The sequence below is a fragment of the Balearica regulorum genome, chromosome 1, assembly GCF_011004875.1.
Source record: "Balearica regulorum gibbericeps isolate bBalReg1 chromosome 1, bBalReg1.pri, whole genome shotgun sequence".
NCBI classification, from domain to species: Eukaryota; Metazoa; Chordata; class Aves; order Gruiformes; family Gruidae; genus Balearica; species Balearica regulorum.
In genome coordinates this window covers 1,101,478-1,114,174 of record NC_046184.1, presented here as the reverse complement: position 1 = coordinate 1,114,174, position 12,697 = coordinate 1,101,478, and the positions used below count along the sequence as shown (strand labels likewise).

The 12,697-nt window shown below is 68.1% G+C and overlaps 3 protein-coding genes across 3 annotated transcripts in view; 2 read left to right on the top strand and 1 right to left on the bottom strand.

Moving 5' to 3' along the window:
• Positions 1–12,697, bottom strand: part of SND1 (staphylococcal nuclease and tudor domain containing 1) — a 129,489-nt gene that overhangs the window by 4,843 nt on the left and 111,949 nt on the right. The gene's annotated exons all lie outside the window — the stretch shown is intronic.
• Positions 1–12,697, top strand: part of RBM28 (RNA binding motif protein 28) — a 93,736-nt gene that overhangs the window by 37,106 nt on the left and 43,933 nt on the right. The window lies entirely within an intron of this gene.
• On the top strand, positions 7,368–10,605 carry LRRC4 (leucine rich repeat containing 4). The gene has a single exon (XM_010301305.2). It carries the CDS (start codon positions 7,503–7,505, stop codon positions 9,459–9,461), a length of 1,959 nt encoding a protein of 652 aa, XP_010299607.2. The 5' UTR covers positions 7,368–7,502; the 3' UTR covers positions 9,462–10,605.

Here is a 12,697-nt window from a genome sequence, read left to right as displayed (position 1 = left end):
CACGGCATCCTCTGCGTCTCAAGCTCCCTGCCTGCTCCCTGCCTGCACCCGGGGGCAGCTGGGGAGCACAGGCAGAGCCCGGCGCCGTGCGGGGCCAGACGAGGGACCGAAATGGGGCTGCCGGGGCGGGAGGCGGCGAGCCCAGCTCCGAGGGACGCCGTGGGGCTGCACCTCCTGCCCCCACGCCGCTTCTGCAGGCAGCTCCTGCCTGCTGCGTCCATGGCTGGCGAACGCGGCCGGTCTTGTCGCTCCCTGCATGGGAGCAGCACCCGGCTGGGGGGCAGGATCGTCCCCGGGCGGGTGCCAGGAGCCCCGCACCCCCAGCCCGGCACTGCCGGAGAGCCCACCAGCACGGCGGGGAGGCAGCTCTGCCTGCGCGGTGGCTCTGCCCATGCCCTGTCCTGCCTGCACGCCTGCCTGCCAAGGGAAGGGCTCGGCGCTCAGACGGCACCCAGAGCAAACCGGAGAGCAAATCGGGGTGTGCAAACCAGGGTGTGCAAACCAGAGTGTGCAAACCAGAGTGTGCAAACCAGCAAGAGCAAACTGGAGTGTGCAAACCTTCAAGAGCAACTGGGAGTGTGCAAACCAGCCACCGCTGGCAGCCTGCAGCCTGCCCCGGCACAGAGCTGCCTGCCTGGCAGTGCAGGCAGGGCTGCGGGCAGCGTTGCAGCCTTGCACGCTTGCAGCCACGCCGCCCTGCCAAGCCCTTCGCAGCCCGGGGGTGACGCACGCCCAGGACACGTTTCACACCCCCCCCCCGAGGGGGATTATTCCCACTGCCTGAACCTCGGCACGGAAACCCCGTCAGCAACTGGGGGTGCCGCCGGCCGCGCGCTGCACCCCCCCGCTGGGGTGCCAGGCGGGAGCAGGGGAAGAGCATCTCTGCTCCATCCCGGCCCCACGGAGACTGGGGCAGGGAGCATCCCCTGGGCACCCCCACGCACCTTGCACCCCCCATGTTCCCCTTGCACACTGGGAACCCCACACACCCTGCGCACCCCGTGCACCCTACACCCCCGTGTACACCCTGCGCACCCCGTGCACCCTGCACACCTCTATGTTCGCTTTGCACCCGGGGCACCCCATGCAACCTGCGCACCCTAGAGCACCCTGCACACCCCGTGTACACCCTGCGCACCCTGTGTACACCCTGCACACCTTGCACCCCCCCATGTTCCCCTTACACACTGGGAACCCCAGGCACCCTGCACACTCCATGCACCCTGCACACTCCGTGCACCTTGCACACCCCATGCACCCTGCACCCCCGTGCACCCTGCGCACCCCGAGCACGCTGCACGCCCCCGTGCACCCCATCTGTCCTGTGCACCCCGCACACCCGAGTGTGCATCACCCCGCAGCACGCTGCCGCAGCCCCCACAACCTCCGGGGTCCCTCCTCACCGCCCCGAAGAGCGCCTGTCCCCGAACGCAGTGACGCTGCCCAGGACTGCTCTGAGCTGGGGACGGGTGAGGACCCCCAGAGACCCCCCCGCCTCCAGAGCACCGCGGCAGCCCGGCGGGTGTCCCCACCACCCCGTGACAAACCCACCGGCTCCCCTTTCCCCGTGGCACCCGCTACCCCCTCGGCAGCTCTGCCGGGGCCGGTGATGTCCCTTCACCCCGTAACGGGAGTGAAAGCCCCCCCAAACGAGGGGATTTGCAAACTGACGCTCCCTGCACAGCGGGTGGCACCCAGCTGGCGTCTGACACGGCGCGGGGGGCGCGGGTAACGGGGGGCTGCAGGGGGAGCGGGGGGGCACGGCCACTGCCAAGAGCCGAGTCCTCCGTCACGGACCCCGGGCGGCGATCCCACTCGTCACCAAACCCAGCAGCTGGCACGGCTGGGGACTGCTGGGGACGTACGTGTCACCCTGCTGGGGACGAGCCTGGCGTTCCTGGAGCCCCCCTCCGGTCCCCGACCCGGGGGTCTCGCAGCCCCACGGCGCTTTGGGGGTGGGCGGGCAGGAGACGCGGTGCAGGTAGGAGACACGGTGCAGGCAGGAGACGCGGTGCAGGCAGGAGACGCTGCAGATGAAGCGCACAGGACCAGCCGTGCTCAGCATCCCGGGCAGCATCCGAACCCTGCCCAGGGTGGGGGTCCGCCCGCCTCCCACCCCAGGCCGGCCCCGCTGCAAAGAGCTGAGCCCCGGCCGGAGGAGCACCCCCCGAAAGGGTCACCCCCGGGGGGTACCAGCCACGGGGCGGGGGACCGGCAAAGCCCCGGCGTTTCTGCGCACATAAAGCCCCTTTGAGAGCATCCGTGGGGCGGCAGCGAGCCAAGGCTCCCGGCACGCGCCCGGCATGCTGATCGCCTCCGCTGCCCACCTGCCTGCCGCCGAGGAAGAGGAGGGAGCCCAGAGCCCCCGGAGCATCCTCCCTCTGGAGGGACCGCACCGCTCCAGGTGTGCCACGCCGTGCCCGAGGGGCTCTGCCCGACCCCGGCGAGTCCCGCCTGGGCTCCCGGGGCTGGTTCCAGCTGCCAGAGATGTGTTTGGTAACGCGGGCGGGTGCCGGGTGCCGCCCCGGGCAGGGCTGTGCCGGACCCCCAGGCTGCGCTGTGCCCGGGGCCGTAGTGCCCGGTCCGTAACGCCCGGAGCAAGGCCTCTGGCACGAAGCTGCATTTCCATCTAGCGGCAACCGGACCAAACGGCAGCGGGACGCGGTGCAGCCACGGCACCGCACGCCTCGGTCCTGGCTACACTCGACCCCCCCCCGGCAGCCCCTTCCCAAACCTCCCTGGGCCAGGCCAGTGCGGCCGTAACGCAGCCGCCCGCGGTGCACCGGCTGCCGGCAGAGCCAGGGCACCCAGCGCACGCCCCGGCTCCGGCGCACAGGTGGAACACGCGCGCACGAGTGCGCACGCTCGAGCAAAGCACAAGCGACCGCGTGCCCCGCACACGGAGCATCGCCTGCCAGGATGCTGGGGAGCTGCACCCCGCTGCCTGCGCCCGTCGGCGTGGCGGGGGAGCGGTGGGTGCGAGCGCTGACCCCTGGTACCGCGGTGCCACGAGGCTTCCCGGCACTGCGCCCACCTCCGCGCCATCACCCGGAGCGCCGGCATTTCACCAGCCGCATCCCTCTGCCATCAACCCCTCGTCAGGGGCCGGTTGCTAATCGCATCCACCCGGCTGGCGGCCGCACGCCCGGCGCTGCAGCGGTGAGCGGTGGTGGGTGCACAGCTCGGCACCACGGCGCTGCCGGGGACGGGCGGAGGGTCGTCGTCTTCCCGCAGCCCCTTCCAGTTGCCGGAGCTGCGGCCCAGGACGGGGTTTGGCTCGCGGCCGGTGCGGCCACCGGGACGGCACGTGCCGATGCCAGGGGTGTGGCAGAGGCTCCCCGCCGCGGACGGAGGGGGGACAGGCGAGGTCTGGGCCGAGCGGGAGAGGGATGGGCCCTTGCGCTGCTTTACAGGTGCCACGTTGCGATAATTTAATTACCCCGCCGTAGCCTTCGTCCAGTTAATTGTGTTCGGCTCCGCCGGCGCTGCCGGCCACGCAGCCGTTTTGCCATCCCGAAGCCCATCAATCCTGTTGTAACCTTTCCCCGTTGCTTAAAAAAGCCTCGCGGCATCCTTCTTCCCTTCCACCGCGCGGGCTGCCGGGACGGCGCCTGCCACGGCACGTGTGCAGCCGGGCCCGGGGCTGCTGGCACGCCGCGGGGCAGGATGAGGCCCCGGGTCACCCGGTGTCCCCAGGGATGCTCGTGCCGCCTCCGGTCCGGCTGGTTCCCAGGGAGCAGCACCCCATGCACGCGTGGTGGGACCCCCGCAATGCCACTCCGGCGGGGTCCCCGTCCCCCGTGCCACCCCCCTGCAGTGGGGTCACCAGCGAGGGGACGAGCGGGACGTTGATGGACTCGCGGCAAGATCTTTGGCAGGGACGGGATGCTGAGCAGCGGCTGCTCTCTGCCGTGGGGGGCAGGGGACATGGGGGACCCACCCGTGGGGTACACGAGGCCGTCGGGTCCTGCGGCGCCCAGGGGACATTGCCGTCCCCCCGGGAACGTGCCACCAAGATGGGGACAGTGACCCCAGCCGGGGCCTGGCACCCTGCAGGGAGGAGGACAGGAGGGCGTCCCGGGGTGCCGCGGGGTGCTGTCACCCCCCGAGGGGCCACCCCTGAGCACCCGCCGGCCCCACAGAGGTGCCCAGCCGGCTGCGGGCACCCACGGGCCCTTGGGTGACGGCTTCAGGTGCCACCGGGGGGGGGGGAGCAGGGGGGCTGCAGGGGGGGGGATGGCCCCGTCGGGGGGCTGTGCGGGGACCCAAGTCCCTGCGCCTCATCCCAAAGCCGAACTTCCCACCCGAGCTGCTTCCCCGACTCCTCGCCCCCGGGGGGTGCCGGGGCAGGATGAGGTCCCTGCCAGGCCGTGCCAGCCCCGCTGCCCGTCCCCTCCCCACGCAGCCCCCGGTTTGGGCACAGGGCCCCGCTCCCGGGGGGTCCCCGCTCCCTTGCACGGAGGGTGCTGTTGGCAGGTCCCCGTCCCATGACCCCCCCCGTCCCACCCCACTCCGTCCCAGCGTGGGGCTGGGGCCCCACAGACACCGAAATCCTGCGCGGGGTCCCAGGGACACCCACCCCGCAGGGACAGGGGGGCGCAGGCGTGGCTTCGATCAGACACCAGAGAACCCACGTACCATCGGGGTGGGCTTTAACCCCCCCCCCAAGGAAAGACGCTCCCAGGTTTCCCCCCATCGCCTCACCCTGCACCCCCCCCCGCAGGATGCCCACCCCCCCCAGCACCTCCTCGCTGCCGGCCTGGGGGGCCGGGGCACCCCCCAGCCAGGACCCCAGGGACCCCCCATCTCAGGAAGCACGTGAGCCCCCCCAGCGCTGCTGGCGGTCCCCGCATCCCGCAGGGACGCATCCTGCCCGGTGCAGCGGCCCGTGCGGGAGAGCCGAGCTGGGCGCAGCGCCGGGGGGGCCCCCGGCCCCCCACCCGTGTCCTCATTCTCTTGCATTAATTAAAACCCGGCCGAGGCTCCTCTGGAGCTGCCCCCCGGGGACCCACCGCAGCTCCGGGACACTTCGGCGCTGCCGGCGAAACCCTCGGCCACCAGCAGCTCAAGAGGGGCGTAAAACAGCGCGGGGGGTGGGGGTGGGGGGTGTCAGGCTCCACGGTGGGGGGCACAGCCCACCCCCCCCACCCCCGGCAGCTCCCCCTGATCCCACTCCGTACCCCCCCACCCGCATCCCAGCAGCGATGCGCACCGGGTCGTCACCCACCCTGCAGCAAGGGCCACCCCAGTGCTGGCACCCACGGGACCCTGGGGGTGCTGGCATTTGCCCCCCACAACCCCTGGGGTTCATTACCTGGCCGGCACTAATTATCCACCCGCCTGGGCCACCCCGCAGCTGCCGGGGAGGGGGGGGGCAAGGTGGCGGTGGAGGCAGGACACCTCCCAGCCTGTACCCCAAAAAGCAGGTGGCACCCATCACCCCGACACCGCACCCACTCCCCAGCCCGCGGCGGAGCCTGACCCGCGCCCCCCCGCCCCGGCTCGTCCTCCATCGGTGTCCCAGCTTGTGTCGGGTCTCAGCCCTGAGCCCGGGACTGGGGTGGGGGGGTGGGGGGGCTGCACCCGGGGGTCCCCGGCCCCCTGCTCGGCTGGGGGCACCCGATCCTGCGCCGCAGGGGGGCTGGGGGGGCACCAGGCAGGGATGGAGCCGCGTCCCCCCCCCCCATCACCTTAAAGCTGCCGAGCTGCTCCGTCAGCACCGCGCCGCCTCCGTCCCTCCGGCCGGCCTCACCCCGCGGTGCCCCCCTCCTCCGGGGCCGGGGGGGGGGTCCGGGCTGCCCGGCCTCGCCGAGGGAGGGTGGGGGGGTGGGTGCTGCGCTGAGACCCCCCCCCCCCAATATCCCCAGCGCGGCCCCCCGGAGCGGGGCTGCGGGCAGGGAGGAGGAGGAGGAGGAGGAGGAGGAGGAGGGAAGAGGAAGAGGAGGAGGAAGCCCATCCCGCATCTTCCTCCCGGAGCAGCCAGACCTAAAATAGCTCCTGCCCGCCTCACCGGAGCCAAGCGGGGCCGGTCGGGCCCCTCCGGAGCGCAGCGGGCAGCGGGCAGCGGGCAGCGGGCAGCGGCGGCAGCGGGGCGGGTGGGTGCGGGGGTGGGGGTGGGGTGGGGGGGGGTCGGGGTGGGGGGGGGGGCCGGAGCGTTTTGGCGAGGCCGGCGGTGCTGAGCATCCCCCGCCGCTGCTGCCGCTGCTGCTGCCGCTGCTGCTACTGCTGCTACTGCTGCTACTGCTGCTACTGCTACTGCTGCTACTGCTGCTGCTGCTGCCGGGCTCCCAACACGATGCGTCAGCAATCCATCCGCGCTCCCACTGAAGGACAAAAGGATGAGAGAGCCGCCTGCGCGGCTGCCGCCCGCACCGCCCGCACCGCCCGCACCGCCCGCACCGCCCGCACCGCCGCCTCCCGCCGCCGCGCCGGGGTTCCGCGGGGCCCGGCAGCCCGTTGAGAACCGAGAATGCCCGTCGGCCCCCGGACCGTCACCGTTACACCAACCGGCACCGGCACCGGCACCGGCACCGCACTGCGCGGGGGGGAAACGAGAGGCTGAAAAACAGACCCGGCCCACGCGGGAAACGGGGACGGACACGCGGGAGGGGGGACGGGACCCCCGAAAGGAATCGCTGACCCACGACCGACGCCGCGCCGGGACTCTCCCCCCGCCGACAGCCCCCCCCGCCTTGGCCCTTCCCCTCCTCTAATTGCTTTTCGGGTTGGGGTTTTGGGGGTTTTTCCCCCCCCCCTCCTTTTGGGGGCTTTTATCTATTTATTTATTGATTTTCATACATTCTTATTTCTCATTTTTCTTTCTCATTTTTAAATTTCTTTTTTTAATTTTTTTAATTTTTTTTTTTTAACCCCCCCCCCCCCCGCCGGCTTTTCCCCGCGGGCGGGGGCCGCCATGCCGGGGCGGCCGGGGGGACCGGGGCGGCCCCAGGGGCGGAGGTGCGGGGCGCGGGCAGCGAGGCTCGCCGCGGCGGGGGGCTGCCGGGCCCCCGCTTAGCCGGGCCGCCCCCCCCCCCCAACACCCCCCCCCCCCCCTGCACCGCAGCCTCCAGGAGCCATTTTGTCTTTTTTTTTTTTTTGGGTTTTTTTTTGTTTTTCCCCTCCCGGAGCCGGCCCCCCCCCCCCCCTCCCCGGCCCCGCTCCCCCCTTTGCTCGGCGCCGGGCCCCCCCCGGAGCGGCCCCCCCCGCCCCTTCCCCAGGTAGGTACGGCTGGAGAGCGGGGCTCGGCCGGGAGGGAGGGCTCCTCTTCCCACCCCCCCACCCCCCCCGGCACCTACTGTCGGCTTTTTTTGGGCTAAATTTTCATTTTTCCTTCATCCCCCCCCTCCTCGCCTTTCCCGCGGCCACCCCCGGCACCGCGACCCCCCCCCCCCGGCCAGCCGGGCCCAGCTTGTCGGAGCCGGGAGAGGGGGGGGGGCCCTGAGCCGGTTCTCCTTTTCACGCCGACATCCCCAGACGATGGTGAATGATGAACGTGCCACATCATGAAGCTCTTGTGGCAGGTAACTGTGCACCACCACCGCCGCCGCCGCGCCTGGAGAGCTGCCCTGGTCTCCTACCTGACGGTACACGCGTGGATTCTATACGTCGCCGCCGCCTCCCCCGGACCCCAGAGCTGCCCCTCCGTTTGCTCCTGCAGTAACCAGTTCAGCAAGGTGGTCTGCACCCGTCGCGGCCTCGCCGAGGTCCCCCCCGGGATCCCCTCCAACACCCGGTATCTCAACCTCATGGAGAACAACATCCAGATGATCCAGGCGGACACTTTCCGTCACCTGCACCACCTGGAGGTCCTGCAGTTGGGCAGGAACGCCATCCGGCAGATCGAGGTGGGGGCTTTCAACGGGCTGGCCAGCCTCAACACCCTGGAGCTCTTCGACAACTGGCTGACCGTCATCCCCAGCGGGGCCTTCGAGTACCTCTCCAAGCTGCGGGAGCTGTGGCTGAGGAACAACCCCATCGAGAGCATCCCCTCGTACGCCTTCAACCGGGTGCCCTCCCTCATGCGCCTGGACCTGGGCGAGCTGAAGAAGCTGGAGTACATCTCCGAGGGGGCTTTCGAGGGGTTGTACAACCTCAAGTACCTGAACCTGGGGATGTGCAACATTAAGGACATGCCCAACCTGACGCCCTTGGTGGGGCTGGAGGAGCTGGAGATGTCGGGCAATAACTTCCCCGAGATCAAACCGGGCTCCTTCCACGGGCTCAAGTCCCTCAAAAAACTCTGGATTATGAACTCGCAGATCAACCTGATCGAGCGGAACGCCTTCGACGACCTGACTGCGCTGGTGGAGCTCAACCTGGCCCACAACAACCTCTCCTCCCTGCCCCACGACCTCTTCGCCCCGCTGCGGTACCTGGTGGAGCTCCACCTGCACCACAACCCTTGGGACTGCGACTGCGACATCCTCTGGCTGTCGTGGTGGCTGCGGGAGTACATCCCCACCAACTCCACCTGCTGCGGGCGCTGCCATGCCCCCCTGCACATGCGGGGCAGGTTCCTGGTGGAGGTGGACCAGACCTCCTTCCAGTGCTCGGCGCCCTTCATCATGGACGCCCCCATGGACCTCAACATCTCCGAGGGGCGGGTGGCCGAGCTCAAGTGTCGAACTCCTTCCATGTCCTCCGTTAGGTGGTTGCTGCCTAACGGGACGGTCCTGAGCCACGCGTCCAGCCACCCGCGCATCTCCGTCCTCAACGACGGCACCTTGAACTTCTCCCACGTCTTGTTGACGGACACCGGGGTTTACACCTGCATGGTGACCAACGTGGCGGGGAACTCCAACGCCTCGGCCTACCTCAACGTGAGCACGGCTGAGCTCAACACCTCCAACTACAGCTTCTTCACCACCGTCACGGTGGAGACCACCGAGATCTCCCCGGAGGACATCTCCCCCAAGTTCACCAAGCCCGTGCCCACCACGTCGACGGGCTACCAGCCGGCGTACACCACCACCACCACCGTCCTGGTCCAGACCACGCGGACGCCCAAGCAGGTGGCGGTACCCACCGCCGACTCCGGCGACAAGATGCAGACCAGCTTGGACGAGGTGATGAAGACCACCAAGATCATCATCGGTTGCTTCGTGGCGGTGACGCTCCTGGCCGCGGCCATGCTCATCGTCTTCTACAAACTCCGCAAGCGACACCAGCAACGCAGCACCGTGACGGCCGCCCGGACGGTCGAGATCATCCAGGTGGACGAGGACATCGCGCCGGCGGCGACGACCACGGCGGCGGCTCCCGCCGGCGTCTCAGGTGAGGGGGCAGTGGTGCTGCCCGCCATTCATGACCACATTAACTACAACACCTACAAACCGGCCCACGGGGCGCACTGGACAGAGAACAGCTTGGGGAACTCTCTGCACCCCCCCGGGACCACCCTCGCTGAACCCTATATAATTCAGACCCACACCAAGGAGAAAGTACAGGAAACCCAGATATGACTTTTTTTTTTTTTTGGGGGGGGGGGCTTTTTTCTTTTTTTTTTTGTTTCCTTCCTTCCCCCCCCCCAGCCCCCCGGCCCCCGAAATTACAAATGCAATAGAATGCACAAAAACAGAACAAAAAAACAAAAAAAACAAACAAAAACAAACAAAAAAAGGAAAAAATATAGACGGTTACTTTTGTACAGAGCGGGGGAGAGACTTTTTTTTCTTGTACATGCTTATATATTAAATCTATGGGCTGATAAGAGAAGCAGATTATATTAAAATTTAAACAAAACAAAACAAAACAAACAACAACCAGAAAGAAACTATTTTCTAACTCGCAAGTTCTATTTAAAAAGAGGGAGAGGAAAAAAAAAAAACAAAAATAAAATTCAAACGTGCAGAAACCGGAGCAGCGGCGGCGGCGACGGCAGGGCCCCGTGCGCGGTGCAGCGCGGTGCAGCGCGGTGCAGCGCGGCGCGGGGGAGACGCCGTAGCGGGGTGCGCAGAGAGGAGCCCGGCGGGGTGGGATGGGGTGGGATGCGGGGAGAGCCGGGGGGGGGGGGAGCAGGATGCGGCCGGACCCCCGTCCCACAGGCGCTGCCCTGGCCGTGTGCTGCTTTCACCGGCCGCGTCGGCTTCAAACCGGAGCAGGGAGCGGGACGGCGGTCCGAGCCGCCGCGCTGTGCCAAAATCTTCCAAATGCAATAAAGAAATTAATTTTTTGGGGATTTTTTTTGGGGGGGGTGGTGGGGGTGGGGGTGCAGCCTGTGGGCCCGGGATGGACGTCTGCAATGTATTAAAGCAAAAAATTAACAAAAAAACCCAAGAAATGGGGGAAATTGTAAAAAATAAAAAAACCCAACCCCCAGGCGGGTGGGTGCTGGGCGTGCGTGGGGGGGCCGGCGGTGGAGGGGGGGGCGTGGAGCGGGTGCCCCCCGCTCTGCTCCGCGCCCCCTTTCCCACTGCACCACATCCTGCAGGCCCCGGCGTGCGCCGCCGCACCGGCACCGGGCACCGGGCACCGGCACCGGCACTGGCAGCAGCCGCCGGCACAGGGCTACGGCTCCTGGGGGGGCTGGGGGGGCCCCCGCCGGAGCCCTGACGTATGATTGTAGACCACCTTCAGCAACACGCTGCGATTTTTAGTCCTTTTTTTTTTTGGGGGGGTAGGGGTATTTTCCCCCCCACCCCCCCTTCCCTTCCCTTCCCCAAGTGGGGGTGAGGATGGGGGGACCCCCCCCCCCAAGCCCACCCCGAGGGCTGCTCGTGGAATGCGGGGTGTGGGGGGGGGTGTTGTGGGAGAAATTAAGGGCTCGGGGGGCTCAGCCCAGCGATGGGAGGGGGCCGGGGGGGCCCCCAAGATCCGAAGGGGCTGCAGGGGGGGGGTCGGGGTCCCGGCGGGGACAGCAAGTGCCTCGTGGGGGTCCCGAGGGGCTTGGGGGGGTCGGGGGGGGCACGGGCAGGGTCGGGCAGCGGGGGGGGGGGTGTCCTCCCCGGCCGCTCGGGCACTGGAACTACTTTAATTTCTTATTTTAGCTTTAAAAAAAACCATTACCGGAGGGTGTCAAATCTGAATTCAAGCGGAGGGAGGGGGGTGCGGGGGGGGCATCACGGCGGGAAGGAGACGCAGAAGTTCTGTCTCTATATCTCCATATAACAACGCCAGAACGGTCTGACTGTACTCTGAGAACCAACCAACAACAACAACAACAAAAAAAAAACAAAAACAAGTGTATTTTTGTATTTTAATAAATATTGTTCAAAATTTGTAATGCTGTGTCCCTGAGGGGTTAAGCCAGCGGGTTGCGGAGGGCGGGGGGGGGCTGCTGCCGTGTCCCCCCCACGCCCGCGGCCTGAAAGGGTTTCTGTTGCTGCTTTTCTGTCTTCCCAGCAGTAAAAAGCTTCCAAAAAATCGCGGAGCGGGGGGAGGCGGGGAGGAAAATGCAGGGAACCGGCGCAGGAGGGGGAGCGAAGCGCGGGGGGCTACCCCGAATCGGGGGGCAAAACGTGCTGGGGGGTATCTGTGCCCCCCCCCCCCCTTGGCTTGAGCACCCGGCCAAGCGTGCGCGTGGCAGGACCCCCCCCCCCCGGCATCGCCCGCTTTGGGGCGCCGCTGCGGTGGGCACCCGGTTAGAGATGTCACTGCGGGACCCCCACTGCGGGACCCCCCCAGCCGGGGCGCACAGGACGGCCCCCCCGCCGTGCTCCCCAGGGGCTGCTGGTGGGGGGCCAGGGCCGTTCCCCCCCCCCCCCGATTTATGGGTTCCCCGGCTGGCAAATCTTAATTCGCCACGAAAGGCGGGAGCGGGCGCCGAGGCGAGGGAGGATGGAATGAATCACCCGGCGGCGGGTCCCGGCTGCCTGCGCTCCAAGATGGTCGGGCAGGCGGAGGGGGATGGAGGCCGATGCCGGCACCGCGGTGGGGACACCGGGACCCCCGGCTCTGCGGGGACACGGGGAGCCCTGGGTGTGTGGGGACACCGGGACCCCCGGCTCTGCGGGGACACCAGGACCCCCTGGGGGGGCTCTGCGGGGACGTGGGGACCCCCAGGTGCCAGCGGCGGGGACGCAGGGTGCCCCGGGTGCTGGGGACGTGGGGACCCCCGGGGACAGCGGGGTCCCCCAGGTGCTGCCCCTGTCCCAGCCCTTGCGGCAGCGCCGGGGTGATGGCGCCTGCGGAGAACCCCGGGGCCACCCCGGTGCCATCCCCACGTCCCCGCGGGCTGCCTCCGGCATCAGGGATGGAATAGGGGCCCCCCCAGGGACCCCCAGCACCCAGCCCGGCGATGCCCAGGGGAGGAGACCCCCCGGCACCCGGTTTCACTGGCTCCCGTGCTGGGACCGAGCCCTCACGCGGTGCCTGGCCACCGCGCGGCACCCAGTTATCGCGTCGGGAGTTTAACGTTGGGATTTTGGGTGGGGGGGTTTTTTTTGGGCTTTTTTTTTTTTTTTTGCTTTTTTTGGTGAAATCAGGAAGGTTTCTATCAAAACACACGTCTGGTTTTCTCTTTATTACCGGCTTTTATCACTCCGGCTGATCTGCTAACGCAAACACCGCTCCCCGTCTTCCTCACGGCTGGCTGAGCTCCCCCCCCCCAGCCCCGGCTTTGCTGGGGGGCCTTCCTCCCCGCCGGCACCCCCGCACTCCTCCTCCCCGTGCCATGCTCCGCCGGGGCCCGCCCGGGCACAATTCCCATTCCAACCTTTAATTCGGCGGCGAGGCAGGAGGGGATGGGGTTGAAGTGACA

Bases quoted from the DNA above. Each gene is read 5' to 3' on its own strand.
- LRRC4 (XM_010301305.2), top strand. From the start codon at position 7,503: ATGAAGCTCTTGTGGCAGGTAACTGTGCACCACCACCGCCGCCGCCGC.